The sequence below is a fragment of the Cryptomeria japonica genome, chromosome 9, assembly GCF_030272615.1.
Source record: "Cryptomeria japonica chromosome 9, Sugi_1.0, whole genome shotgun sequence".
Taxonomy (NCBI): domain Eukaryota; kingdom Viridiplantae; phylum Streptophyta; class Pinopsida; order Cupressales; family Cupressaceae; genus Cryptomeria; species Cryptomeria japonica.
The window spans coordinates 16,557,862-16,571,908 of record NC_081413.1 but is presented as its reverse complement, the minus strand read 5'-3'; the positions used below and the strand labels follow the sequence as shown (position 1 = coordinate 16,571,908).

The following is a 14,047-nucleotide window of genomic DNA, read 5'->3' as shown; positions in this document are numbered from 1 at the left end:
ATATATATATATATATATATATATATATATATATATATATATATATATATATATATATATATATATATATATATATATATATATATAAAACTGATCTAACTTGCAATTTAACTTTAAAATTCTTAATTAACATAATCACAATTCTCGTCAAATAAAAACGATATGAATGCCATACGAAGATATGTCCTTAGGCGGTCGTGAAGCTCGCCTTCTTGGAACCCATCTTGGTTCCAAGCCATCCAGGAAATCGAGGGTGAATTCTTACATCCAAGTCATCCAAGAAAGAGGAAATCAAAGGTTAATTCGATTCTTGTCTTGGGTGTAATTTCTTACACCCAAGCCATCCAAGGAATCGAAGGTTAATTCGATTCTTGTCTTCCAAGCCATCCAAGAAATCGAAGGTTAATTTGATTCCTGTCTTGGATGTAATTTCTTACACCCAAGCCATCCAAGGAAGACCATATGTCAATTCCTTGCCTTAGATGATGCATCTCATCATCCAAGTCCTCAGAGGGGACCGGCTAGATCCGTCTCTTCTTGGATGAACTTAGTCAACCAAGTCATATATATGCATATAGATATTCAATATATATACTGCCCTAGGGATTATCATAATCCCTCCCTTAAACTAAGTGAGTTTCCTCACTATAGCCTCCAACATGTAATTACATTTATAATACATTTTTGCATTTGATTATTATTTTTCATTCCATAATCCATATTTACATATTCTTGATTTAACATGTATTCCCTAACATATATTTATAAAAATGTTCATTAACCAATATTCATATTTATTTATTACGTATATTCCTAACTATTCATTAATATGTATTCATTAACATATATTTTCACATATCCATTAACATATGTTTACACATATTCCTAAAAACCATATATATATATATATATATATATATATATATATATATATATATATATATATATATATATATATATATATATATATATATATATATTTATTAACATATATATTAAATTATTCATTCATTAATATATATTTTAAAATATTAATTACTTATATTTATTAACATATACATTAAATAAGCATTAATTATATTCATTAACGTATATAATAAAATGTTCATTATTTATATTTATTAACATATATCATGAAGTATTCATTCATTACTTACCTGACCTCTTCCTCTTTCCACGCAACAATCCTCTTATCCTCCCACTGACTTTTTCCTTTATTTCCTTTCTTCAAGTATTCTGCCTTAACGTAGTTCTCTCCTCTAATCCATGCAACCCTATATGTGTCGAAAGCAAAGGCACCACTGGGGCAGATTCAAATATGGATGTAAGTAAATCCCTATCGTGTTGGACAAAGTGTGGACGTGGACTGAGGCAGCCATCCCCCCGTGATGTCTATCTTCCCCAAGCCTTCCCTTTATTCTCCTCCACGTCCTTAGTGGGGATTCGTGTCCATTAGAATGGATTTGGGAATGGTGATGACTCCTTGAAAAGTCACTGCTTCCCAATATTCGTTCCCAATCATTATTCCCCCTCCCTTCCTACAATGAACTATATCTCAATATATATATCTTGCAAAATGAAGTGAAAAGTTACTCTTGTCATGACTCTTCATCGACATCTCCTCTTCCTTCACTAATCGCACATTTTCATGACTATCCTTACCTCACTAATCGTGGCTTCCAAATATACCCGATATTAACTATTGTAACCATTGATAACATTATTATCACCTTCATAACAACGTTGACCATAATATCGGTTGCTATGTATCCCTTTCAATTATCGGTTGACTAATGTAGCGTCCTAAAATTGTGACACTTGCAATTTCGACTGCATTTGGGTCTTCACGATGGCGATGCAACACGGAACCTGAATGGAGACCCCGAAACTTGTTCATGACATCAAAAAATGCATTTTTCAGCACCCTGGCCTGATCCTCCTTGCACCTTGCTATCCCTGGAGGTGGGACCATGGCGCCCAGCACCCTGGTCCTTCAGGACAAGGGCGCCCAGCGCCCAGCGCCCTGGTCCCTGGCCCTATTTTGGGCCCGGTCTCTTTTGGGGCTTCAGGTCTTTAAGTTTGCAAATTGGAAAATAATGTTTCCTGGTCGGCCTAAGGTCGGGAAAATCAGTCTATTAGCCCTAATTGACAAGTATATAAACTACATTTCCTCTCCCATTTGAGGAGGTCAGAAAAAAGAGGAAAACATATGTGTGCAAAAGGCGGAAGCGATATTCAAACATTCAAACATTCAAGCATTCAAGCATTCCTTCAAGCAATTGAGCATTCTAAGTCTCCATTCAAGGCTAAGTGTTGCATTCAAGACAAGGATTCAACCATTGAAGAGGAGATCACATACTACATGCATTACACCTTCGCATGTAAGAATACAAACATTCTTACAACAAGGTATCAGTACTTGTTTACATTACAAACATTTACATTTACAACATTCTCATTTCTTGGTTAATTCCAACCAGGGTTTGACCTAAAGGCAAACCCCTCATCCCTAACCCCCCAATCATCCTCTCTTTTCTGTGTGTAGGTTGCAGGTACGCGGCTGTAATTGAAGATCTGGAATCCTTGTGCAGAGACGAACAGATCCCCCTTCGTTTCGCGAATTTTTCGGAGGACCGTGTGCACGCCGGGCGCCATCGTCCCCTCAACTTTCGCTCAAATTTGCAGAACAACACCGTCTCGACATTTTACTGCTAATTCCAGGTCCGCAGCTTCATCCCATATCCCTATCTCTGTTTATAAGCGAATCTTTCCTACTTTACATGCATTCCTAGTTCAATCTTTCTATCTACATTCTTTACAAAAGAGGGTATCCTTGATGTCACAACCCTTGAAACTCATTTAGAATCCAATCTTGCATTGCGTGGGATTTGATCTTGTGGGTTTCAACCCCTCTTTTGAATGTAAAGTCTCCCCTAAGTGAAAACCATCAACCCTAATGACTCTCCCTTCTCTCTCCTTGGGGTTGGGGAGGGGAGAACAACTAGGGTTCGATTTTTCCGCTTTACATTTTGGTGAACCCGACGTGAACATCCTCATTCTGATTATTCATGGTTAGATCTGAAAATTTTGCTTCATTAATTACATTTCCATGTTTGATCTTTTGCAAATTTTAGAGGTTGATTGCATAAAAACCCTAAAATTTTCTTTTTAGTAATTAAACTTGTGGAATGTTTAATTGTTAATGCTTGTTTCAAATCTACCCTTCTATTGCAAATTGTCAATTCATATTTGTGCTTTAATTCTGGAAATTAAGTGGTTAAATGTCAAAAACCTAATTTTTAAGACCTTCTTGATTCAACCTTTGACTGATAATTTCACTAATCAAAACACCTCCAAATCGGCTGTAACTTTGGATTTCGCAATAAAATCACAATATCTTTCATCCCTGAAAATTTGGAAAAAAGTTGCGAGGACCATGTGCACCCCGAGCGCCATCGTCCCCGACATTTTTTCCGAAATTTCGGGAGCTAGATCTTACTGTATTTTTCTGCTAAAATCCAGAATTTTGGCTAATTTTATCAATTTTAACACCTTCAAAATTAAAGTCAAAGTTGGTCTAGCGATTGCTTGGATTGAGGCTTCTAATCATTCAAAAATTGTTGAAATTGAAATTTGTATCAAAATTGTGTCCTAAATCTGAAAAGTGTGTTGGCATTCATTCGAAATTTCAGTGCTTTATTCAAATTTTTACAATTTGTGACTTTTGAAATTAAGTGTTTAATTGCAACAACCTTGATTTCCACTTTCAAAATTGAATTTTGCGTGAAATTGAGTCAACTTTTAAATTTCAAAACTTGCATTGCTTTCAGTATTCCCTCTAAAATCATAAAATTCAAAATTTCAATTTCCCCCTCTTTTCCAAAATTCAAATTTTACATTTTTCAACAATCTTGGTAGGATATAATTTTGAGATTGCAACTTTAATTTGGCCTATCTACAGATCGTAAAATCACTCAATTTTTTCAGATTAGCTTTAAAATCATCATAACTTTCATCCCTGAAAATTTCGAAAAAAGTTGCGAAGACCGTGTGCACTCCGTTCGCCACGGTCCCGGACATTTTTTTCGAAATTTCGGGAGATTGTCCTGATTGCATTTAACAGCTTAAATCTAGGAGATTGGCTGGTTTTATTGAAATTTGCTACCTCTAAAATTCAAAATCTTCTCTCTTTCTTTAGTGCATGAGTTTTACAACAATAAGCCCTACTTACACTATTCCCGTTAGACGAAGCCTTAGAATTAAGTCTTTCCAAGGTTTAATTACCGAGGAGATGGAACCTAATTTGAATGGCCTTTTTAACGAGGACATGGGTAATTCCTCTAATCCTCTTAATGATGAAGAAGCTCTCCATGAGGTTTCTGTAGAACAACTTTCAAAATTGGATAACCAATTTGATGATTTTCGACAATGGATGTCTCAAGAATACCCCGATAGTGAAGCTCTTTCATTAATTGAGGGTCTAAAACGTATGGTTCAAAGTGATAAGAATGGAATTGATATTTTGCGTGGTATTGCACACATTGTGGATTCGAATGTGATGCCGATGAAAAGTTGTGCCGAAACCTTAGGTTATACACAACCTCCTACTCAAGTCAATCATTCTATTCCTCTGACAACTATTGCTAGTATACCTACTTTTACATCAAACATAATGACTACTTCAATACAAGACGTTCCTCCTATGATCACTAATCATGGGGGCAATCCATCTTCTTCAATCAACCCTCTTCCTTCATTCAATCCAACTTCTTCATTCATTCCTTCAATGAGTGTTCCTATTATATCTTCACAAATGAACATGACGCAAGGGGGCAATTCATTTAACCCTTCCATTCCTCCTTGTAGTGTTCCTCCTTTCCAATCATCTCCTATGACTAACTATCATAGTGTCCCACCACCTTACTCTCTACCTTCTTTCAATAACATAACACCTCCATCACAATCTAACACGTCTAATATGAACTCTTCGACTGAAGCGACCATTAACAATCTTGCACAAACCGTCTCTTCTTTACAGCAACAAATTGCCTCTATGAATCAATCTAAGTTTAGTGTGCCCACATTTGATGTTGCGAGCCCACTTTCTCTTGACATTGTTCGAGCTATCCCCCCTAAACATGTTGAAATTCCGTATGTGGAGCTTTATAATGGTAAGGGTGATCCTCTAACACATGTTAAGACCTTTCAAACAATATGTACTGATTTTGCTTATGACCAAAGGTTGCTTGCAAAACTGTTTACTAGAACATTAAGAGATAAAGCCCTACAATGGTATTGCTCGTTGCCTTCCTATTCTATTACTTCTTTCGAACAACTTGCAAATGCTTTTATTCAACAATTTCAAAACAATATAAGTCCTAAAGTTACTTTGATTGATTTAATGCATTGTAAACAAGGTGTTAAAGAAAAAGTGACTGATTTCATTGGTAGATATAAGCATTTGTATGCTCAAATTTCTTTTCCAGTGCCTGACAATGATATTCAAAGAATCTTCATTTCTAATTTACAAAAAGATATTAGAGAAAAACTTTTGTTTTCTGAGTTTACTTCTTTCCAACAGTTGTGCGCAACTCTTCACAATTATCAACTGACTGTGAGTCAAATGGAACAAGCAAATCCTATGGCTCCGAGTGATAAGGGTGATAGTAGTCAACAACCATTTGGGAAGTTTAAACCGAACAGAGAGTCCATTAAATTCAATGAAAACATCATCAACAACAATGTGAATGCGGCATCAGGTGTGCCTCCTATTTCTAAGTTTTTCAAGAAAGAAAGAAAGTTTATTCCTTTGAATGAATCATTGCATAGTATTATGAATAAGTTATTGGAACAAAATGTGCTTACTATTCCTCCTATAAGGCAAATAGATCCTGCAAAGATTAATTCACCTTATTTTGATAACAAATCTTTTTGTCAATTTCATCGTCATCCTGGGCATGATACTGAAAAATGTTTTGCTTTAAAGGGTAAAATTCAAGATTTGATTGATAATAATACTATTTTTGTTTCTGGAGTGAATGATAAAGGCAATACATCTGTAGCTCCTCCTAACCAAAATCTTCAGATTTTTACTGATCCATTACCTTCTCATACCTCTAATGCGATTGATACTACTGATTCCTCTGTCTCACCTGATGATCTTGTGTCCGTGACTCCGAATGTGATTAACTTTGTAGAGCAGCAGAAAATCCCTAAAGAACCTTCCATCACCTTTGATTCTAGTGAAACTATCAGGGCACCTGATGGTCCTTTATATATAGTTGCAAAAGTCAAGAATACACCTTGCCGTGGAGTGCTTATTGATCCTTCTTGTATGGTTAATGTCATTACTGAAGAATTTCTTTTTACTTTGCAATTGAATCAAGTGATCTATGATGAAACAAATGTGGTTGTTAAACTATTTGATGCATTTTCTTCTCCTCCAATTGGTTCTATTACATTACCTATTCAGGTCCATAACAAATCCCTTGATGTGGACTTTGCTATTATTCCATCATCCGAACAATTTCGTGTGAAGCTAGGCTATCCTTGGCTATCTTCCATGAAAGCTATTGCTTCTCCTATTCACAAGTGTTTGAAATTTCCCCATAATGGTGAAGTTGTTACTGTCAATCATAGTCTCTTTAAACAAGCTGAAAGAACTTCTAGCGTTCCTATTGATTATTTTTTGCCTAAACAATTCCAATCTCTTCCTCTGTGAAGTGATCATCTTTTCAAATCTTATCAAAAGTGGAAGAAAGATATGATCCTATCTCTAAGTGAACCTAGAACACCCAAACTTGACATTCCTATCATTCTTGAGAAGGAAGTTCTTCCTTTGAAAGATAAAACTAATGTCTTTCCTCGAAAAGATTCCCAACCCATCCCTATGGATGTGACTATGCCTATATCTAATAAACTTCCTAAAAGTAGACCTATACCTCCTCGTCATGATGGACTTGGTCTCCTTCCTAAACCGAATATTCCTCCCTTATATGGAGCAGTTCCTCCTCCTTCCTCTTTTGGAGAGAAGAGACCTTCCTCTTCTCCTATTGTTCAACCTAAGAGACCACAACCTAAACACCCAAGTGATAAGGATGAGAACATTCCTCCTCCTCAATCTTCTCAACTTCCTACTAAGACTAGATGAAATCGTTCTGCACGTGAACACCGACGAAAGCGTCGTCTTAGAGCTCAGGCAGCTGCTTCTCAAACTTTGCAATCCCCAAAAACACCTTCAACTAATATTATTCCATTTTCTCCTCAGCTGACGATTGAGCCAAAATCTCCTAAACATAAGATGCATGATGGTCTTGATCCTGTGCGAGTTAAAGATCCTATTTTTATAAATCTTGATGATGATATAGATGAAAATGTTATTCATGATGAAAATGTTACTCCTGTTCATTATGATAGTGAATATGAATATGTTGATGTTGATAACCATCTATCTAACGAATTTTCTAAAGCACTTATCCTAGCTCCTAGACAAGAACACCATGGCTTGGGATATGAACATAGCCCTTGTTTGGATCTTGTGATAGCTCCATCTGCTGTGTTGGATGTTCCTCCTCTAGCGTGTTTCCTACCTTCCTGAAATATTGATCAGCAAGATCGGGGGGTAGATGACGTGCTAGACTAGTTCATTAGCATAGCAGACTCTCTCCTCCTCTCTTTTGTTACTTCTATGTGTTATTCTCATTCTTCTATTTGTTGTCCTTAGTGTTGTCTACTTGAGGACGATGCAAAACATTGAGATCTCTTTTGGTCTCTCTCATGTTGACTCAAAAGACACGTGTTCCCTTCTTCTAGGTGACCTTCCTTGATTGGAGAATGAAGAACAATTATGCATACATACATATGATATACATGAATTATCATACAGCATGCTGACCCCAAGGAAAGTGAAGTCACCTCGTGCTTTGTGTTTTGTGTCTATTATCCTTGGGCTTATCTCACACTTGGGGGCTAAATCCTTGTGATAACGTGCTCCTTTCTCATTTCTTATATGTATCACTACTTTAAAGCAATCACCCCCGGTGAGGCGTGTGCGATCGCTTTAACGTAGGGGGGCATACATCCCGTTCATATCTTTTCAAGATACTTGAAAATTTCTTGACAAATTTAGCTTTGCCTTGAAAATTTTTGATATCTTTCTTGCATGACTCATAGTGAGGGAACCTTACTACTGACAGTCATGGTTCTCCCTCGTGATCTTCCCTTTTACTTTGTCAATCGAAGTCATAAGATCCTTAGTCCACTGGGGGCTTGGTGTATCTTGCCTCCTTGACGTGGTGAAAGTTTTTCAATGTTGTTTCCTTGTACTTTACCGGAAGTATGAGCGTACGCTTATACTCCCGCTAAAGTGGGGGCTAAATGTAGCATCCTAAAATTGCGACACTTGCAATTTCGACTGCATTTGGGTCTTCACGATGGCGATGCAACACGGAACCTGAATGGAGACCCCGAAACTTGTTCATGACATCAAAAACTGCATTTTTCAGCACCCTGGCCTGATCCTCCTTGCACCCTGCTGTCCCTGGAGGTGGGACCATGGCGCCCAGCGCCCTGGTCCTTCAGGACTAGGGCGCCCAGTGCCCTGGTCCCCCAGGACCATGGCGCCCAGCGCCCTGGTCCTTCAGGACTAGGGCGCCCAGTGCCCTGGTCCCCCAGGACCATGGCGCCCAGCGCCCTGGTCCTTCAGGACTAGGGCGCCTAGTGCCCTGGTCCCCCAGGACCATGGCGCCCAGCGCCCTGGTCCCTGGCCCTATTTTGGGCCCGGTCTCTTTTGGGGCTTCGGGTCTTTAAGTTTGCAAATTGGAAAATAATGTTTTCTGGTCGGCCTAAGGTCGGGAAAATCAGTCTATCAGCCCTAATTGACAAGTATATAAACTACATTTCCTCTCCCATTTGAGGAGGTCGGAAAAAGGAGGAAAACATGTGTGCAAAAGGCGGGAGCGATATTCAAACATTCAAACATTCAAGCATTCAAGCATTCCTTCAAGCAATTGAACATTCTAAGTCTCTATTCAAGGCTAAGTGTTGCATTCAAGACAAGGATTCAACCATTGAAGAGGAGATCACATACAACATACAACATACTACATGCATTACACCTTCGCATGTAAGAATACAAACATTCTTACAACAAGGTATCAGTACTTGTTTACATTACAAACATTTATATTTACAGCATTCTCATTTCTTGGTTAATTCCAAAACCGGGGTTTGACCTAAAGGCAAACCCCTCATCCCTAACCCCCCAATCGTCCTCTCTTTTCTGTGTGTAGGTTGCAGGTACGCAGCTGTAATTGAAGATCTGAAATCCTTGTGCAGAGACGAACAGATCCCCCTTCGTTTCGCGGATTTTTCGGAGGACCGTGTGCACGTCGGGCGCCATCGTCCCGTCAACTTTCACTCAAATTTGCAGAACAGCACCGTCTCAACATTTTACTGCTAATTCCAGGTCCGCAGCTTCATCCCATATCCCTATCTCTGTTTATAAGTGAATCTTTCCTACTTTACATGCATTCCTAGTTCAATCTTTCTATCTACATTCTTTACAAAAGAGGGTATCCTTGATGTCACAACCCTTGAAACTCATTTAGAATCCAATCTTGCATTGCATGGGATTTGATCTTGTGGGTTTCAACCCCTCTTTTGAATGTAAAGTCTCCCCTAAGTGAAAACCATCAACCCTAGTGACTCTCCCTTCTCTCTCCTTGGGGTTGGGGAGGGGAGAACAACTAGGGTTCGATTTTTCCGCTTTACAACTAATAATTAGTGTCTTGTCAATAAAACGGTCTACTGATCTTTCACCCCTATTCAATGCTTGAAAGTTGAATGCCATAGTCAATCTCTAGGATGGAGATGCCAATGGTATGTATGTTGCTTATAATGAATACTCCTTCATCGATTCCGACCAGTCTTATTATAATTACTGATATCTTTAGGTGTCATGGTGTTCATGTTCCAATTATAGGAAGCAATCTCACTTCATCTGTTTCAATATATTCACTTTCGTTTTATTTCATCGTTGTCAAGCTTCTTCATAAGATATCATTTTAATCAATGTGTCGTCTTCAATCTCCAAATCATTGGCCCACACCTATATTACTTTTGTTGCCTTGTTCTCTCTCTAAAGTACGGTATTCTATCGACGAAGGTTGGCATCATCATATCTGAGGTTAGTGACAAAAGAGTGGAATGGAGACATTTTTTTTTTATTCTTCATGCCCACGTAATGATATAACCGAGAGTTGTATTTAACTAATAATCTCGAACTCATTTTTACTATATTTTATTATTTTATTTTATTTTAATTATTATATATATATATATTTTTTTTTATTTTTTATTTTTTCTTTTCCTCTTTTGTATTTTAATTGCATTATTATTTATTATTGAATATATAAATTATGTTGATAATATATAATATTTAAATCATGTTCATAAATAATACTTAATCAATGAATTTTAAATAATCCTTCATTGGTAATTATTATATTAATTAATAATGATAATTTCTTCATTTAGGGTCTCTCTCTTTCTCTCCGTATATATATATATATAACGATCGAGGAGGGGAAATGACAAATCACTCTAACAAAATTTCTCAAATTAGGTTTTTCTAAAGTAATTCATTTGTTTTATTTCTTTTCAATGTGATGATGCTACAATTGTTTATGTTGTTTACCAGAAAGTTTTCTTACATCTCATAATACAAGCATGCAAGAACTTGCCATATACAAATTCATTTTACTCGCAAGAATCATCTTGTTTCTTCTCAATATAATCTTGGCTGCACTATAGTATCATGATTTGGTTAAAAAGTCGCATTTTTTTAGTAACATGATTTAAGTGCATATAGAAAAGAATTCTTCTTGTTGAATCGTACCATGGAATATTTGTCAATTGTTGATCTTCATTGGTTAACATTATTGTGAGCAATCGAGCCTTGCATACCAAAAAAAAAAAAATGAGCTCCTACGGGAAGTTTGTTGAACTCTTGACATCTACTGGCAACTTGGATTTTTTCTAATTATGTATTGCAGTTGTTCTCGAAGTTTCTTCCTGAACATGAAGAGGTCTTCTCTCTGTCGGCCACTGTATTTCTGTTATATGATTGATGAAGGAACATCCTTCTTAATTCACCATGATTGTGTGTGGAGATGAAAGTTATCTAAATCCCATTTAAAGAAAATTTAATGGGTTTCAAATTATTTTGTTAAATTTAAACATCTTTTCACCCCTGTACATCGAATTTTTATCACACACTTGGGAAGACTTTAAATGATACGCTGCAGTGTGCTAATTTTATTCTTATATATTTAGGAGAATAGTTATAAATTATTTACTAATTGTATAAACCTTTTTCTTTCCAGTGGAGAATGGTCAAGCATTGTGACAGCGAAGTAATCACATAATGTGCAAATGCAAAGAGTTTATCTCTTCAAGAAATCACAACCATGTTGCTTACAATAGTAGTTGAAAAACCTGCGCACCATCTACACAAAGTTCTATGGGCACGGTAATGATAGGCAAGTTCATTATTTTTCAAAATTAACAGAATGCAGTTTTACAGCAGAACAGCAGAACAGCAGAACAGCAATGCCAATGTTGGGATCATATATAAACCTTGCATTTTTGGGTTCTTTTTCTATAAAGATTAAATATGAAGGTCCTTGCCACAAAGCTTTCCAAATGGCATGCTGAATTCGTGTTTGACCAAGATCAACTATAAGGTCATCTTGATATCGTTACATACCTTCCAAGTTTTACAAGATCAAGACTTACAAGGTTGACTTTACACACATGCATTTACATTATTTTTGCATCGGTTTTCAGTGTAACTAATGTTAATATGGCTTCTCTGATTATAAATAACCAAACAGATTGCATTATTTGATCCTTAAAATCCCCTCTTGCTTCTGATAGGCCCAAGCTTTTGTAAACCAATCATTAAGCATCATCGCATTACTTGATCCATAGAATTACATGCACCATTATCCCAGATGAAGAGAAATAGCAAATGGGCAATCTTGCTTTAAGAGTCCGGTGATGATTAAGAACATATAAAATAAACATGTCTAACGAGAGACTAATCTGATTTTCTCGAGGAAAAGAATTTCCTGCATGACATTGGGTATATAACTTCACGTATGTTGTGGATTACTCCCTGGTCATAGACATTATTCTTGACAAATGATTGCTTTTCATGTTGCCATTTTGTATACAACCTCTTCAATTTGAAAATCGGGTTGAATGAACAGCACTTTGTGTTGTCGTCGTTTGCATTGGCAACCATTTGCTGATCTACACCGACCGGTTTAGCAGAATGATTGAGTGACTCTGTTGCAGCTTTCACTTGAGCTAAGTTAATCTGCCACCTCTTGTAGCTGTCCCACTTAAAAGTCTACATATGACGCGGTTATAACTTATAAATATATTATTTCTTCCCAAAAAAGTCCCTAAATCTAAAATAACCTATCAACATCCTACTAAAAAAGCATGGGTGGCGCTACAAAGATACATTAGGATTGAAATCGTCAATTACATATCAAACTAAATCATGAATATAGTTTTACCTCATTGGTGGTTGTGTTGGTGATAACAAGGTGAACGTGATACAAGAAGAAACCTGCTAGCAGTAACGAAATCACTGCCAGAAATATTATTAGAAGTACTTGTGTGTTGTAGAAATTTAGCAACCACTGCATAAGAACAATATCAATAAATAAATGCTCAAACACTATTACTATGAAAAAACATGAAGAAAGCATACACATGCAGCTAAAAAATGCTCTATTATATAAATCACCTGTACAATGTGGGGAGCCAAGCTGAAAAATGAATTCTCAATACCGTAGTAAACTGGAAAATGATAATATAACATAATCAGGATGCAAATTTTAGGATCGCTAGTTTATAATTTAGCTGAGTATCTACAAATTTTCCATGTAATCAACTCTGACAACCACCAGTCAGCTAGCAATTACTACTATATGAACATGATGATGGTGTACGAGGTTTCAAATATATCTCCACTAACTTGCCATACCAGTTAAAATACGAAAGACCTTGTGCTGCTTGAATTCTCCAGCTAGGATTGCACAAAGAACGACCACTCCATAAGAGCAAAGGAAAAAATGCCTGTAAATTTGTCACCAAAAGTAATGTCTACATTGAGGCCAACAACAACAGTTCTAGAGCATATCATGAGATCGCCACCAAATATATATGCTTCTACATATGTAAAGCAATCATTTACCCACATAAACCATTTTACTGCGATGACTGAAAATTTTGCTAACACATTACACATCACACTGAAAGATCCCAAATGGATCCTTTTACTGTTGCTGCTGTAAATTCTTAATTCAACATACTATATTTTTGTAATTTTCCGGTGATCTTATAGAATAGACAGAAGTTGCAGAAAGGGACTGTTTCTTTTTGGGTTTTGATGTTATAAGTAAAGTAATTGATAAATAGCAACGATTGTGAAATAAAACAGTAAACAATGTTCATATGTAAGAACACATAAGCAATCTGAAAATACTGCAAATCATACCAGGCAAATAACCTAGTTTTGTATTCAGCAAGAATCCATACATTTATTTAGAGTTGTTCTCAATCTGGTTTGATGCTAGATGGAGGAATATTACTAGCAATGAACAAGGAAGACCAAATAAGCTAAATACAACCCTTCAAGCCAACATACAAACAAGGCGTGGTTGCAAAGGAGGCGTGGAAGCTGCTGCAAATCACGTGCCAGCTGAAATAGACTAGCCGCCCTGTTGAAACCCCCAATATGCACGCTGAATCTTCAGGACAAGAAGATGTGTCTTCTACCTCTGACAATCTTTGTGCAATCCTCGATAAATCCACTGTCAACTCCTACTGAGGGCTACGTCCCAGCAAGCTCAAACCTGGGGTTTGCGTCCCAGACCAAAATCACTCTTCCAGAGCAATTCCCATATTCGCAAGTTTCAAAATGATCAATGATGCTATCAATTAGGTTTTCATCTCCTTATAACTCCTTTCC

The 14,047-nt window shown here is 36.7% G+C and overlaps 1 protein-coding gene across 1 annotated transcript in view; it reads right to left on the bottom strand.

Moving 5' to 3' along the window:
* Positions 1-11,415: 11,415 nt before the first annotated feature.
* LOC131051151 (probable protein S-acyltransferase 17) overlaps positions 11,416-14,047 on the bottom strand; it is a 169,658-nt gene continuing 167,026 nt past the window's right edge. The window contains exons 7-10 of the mRNA XM_057985534.2: positions 13,061-13,152; positions 12,821-12,873; positions 12,588-12,713; positions 11,416-12,415 (exon numbers count right to left, since the gene is read on the bottom strand). Coding sequence (XP_057841517.2) covers positions 12,101-12,415; positions 12,588-12,713; positions 12,821-12,873; positions 13,061-13,152 — 586 coding nt within the window. The 3' untranslated portion in view covers positions 11,416-12,100. The remainder of the gene's footprint in view (positions 12,416-12,587; positions 12,714-12,820; positions 12,874-13,060; positions 13,153-14,047) is intronic.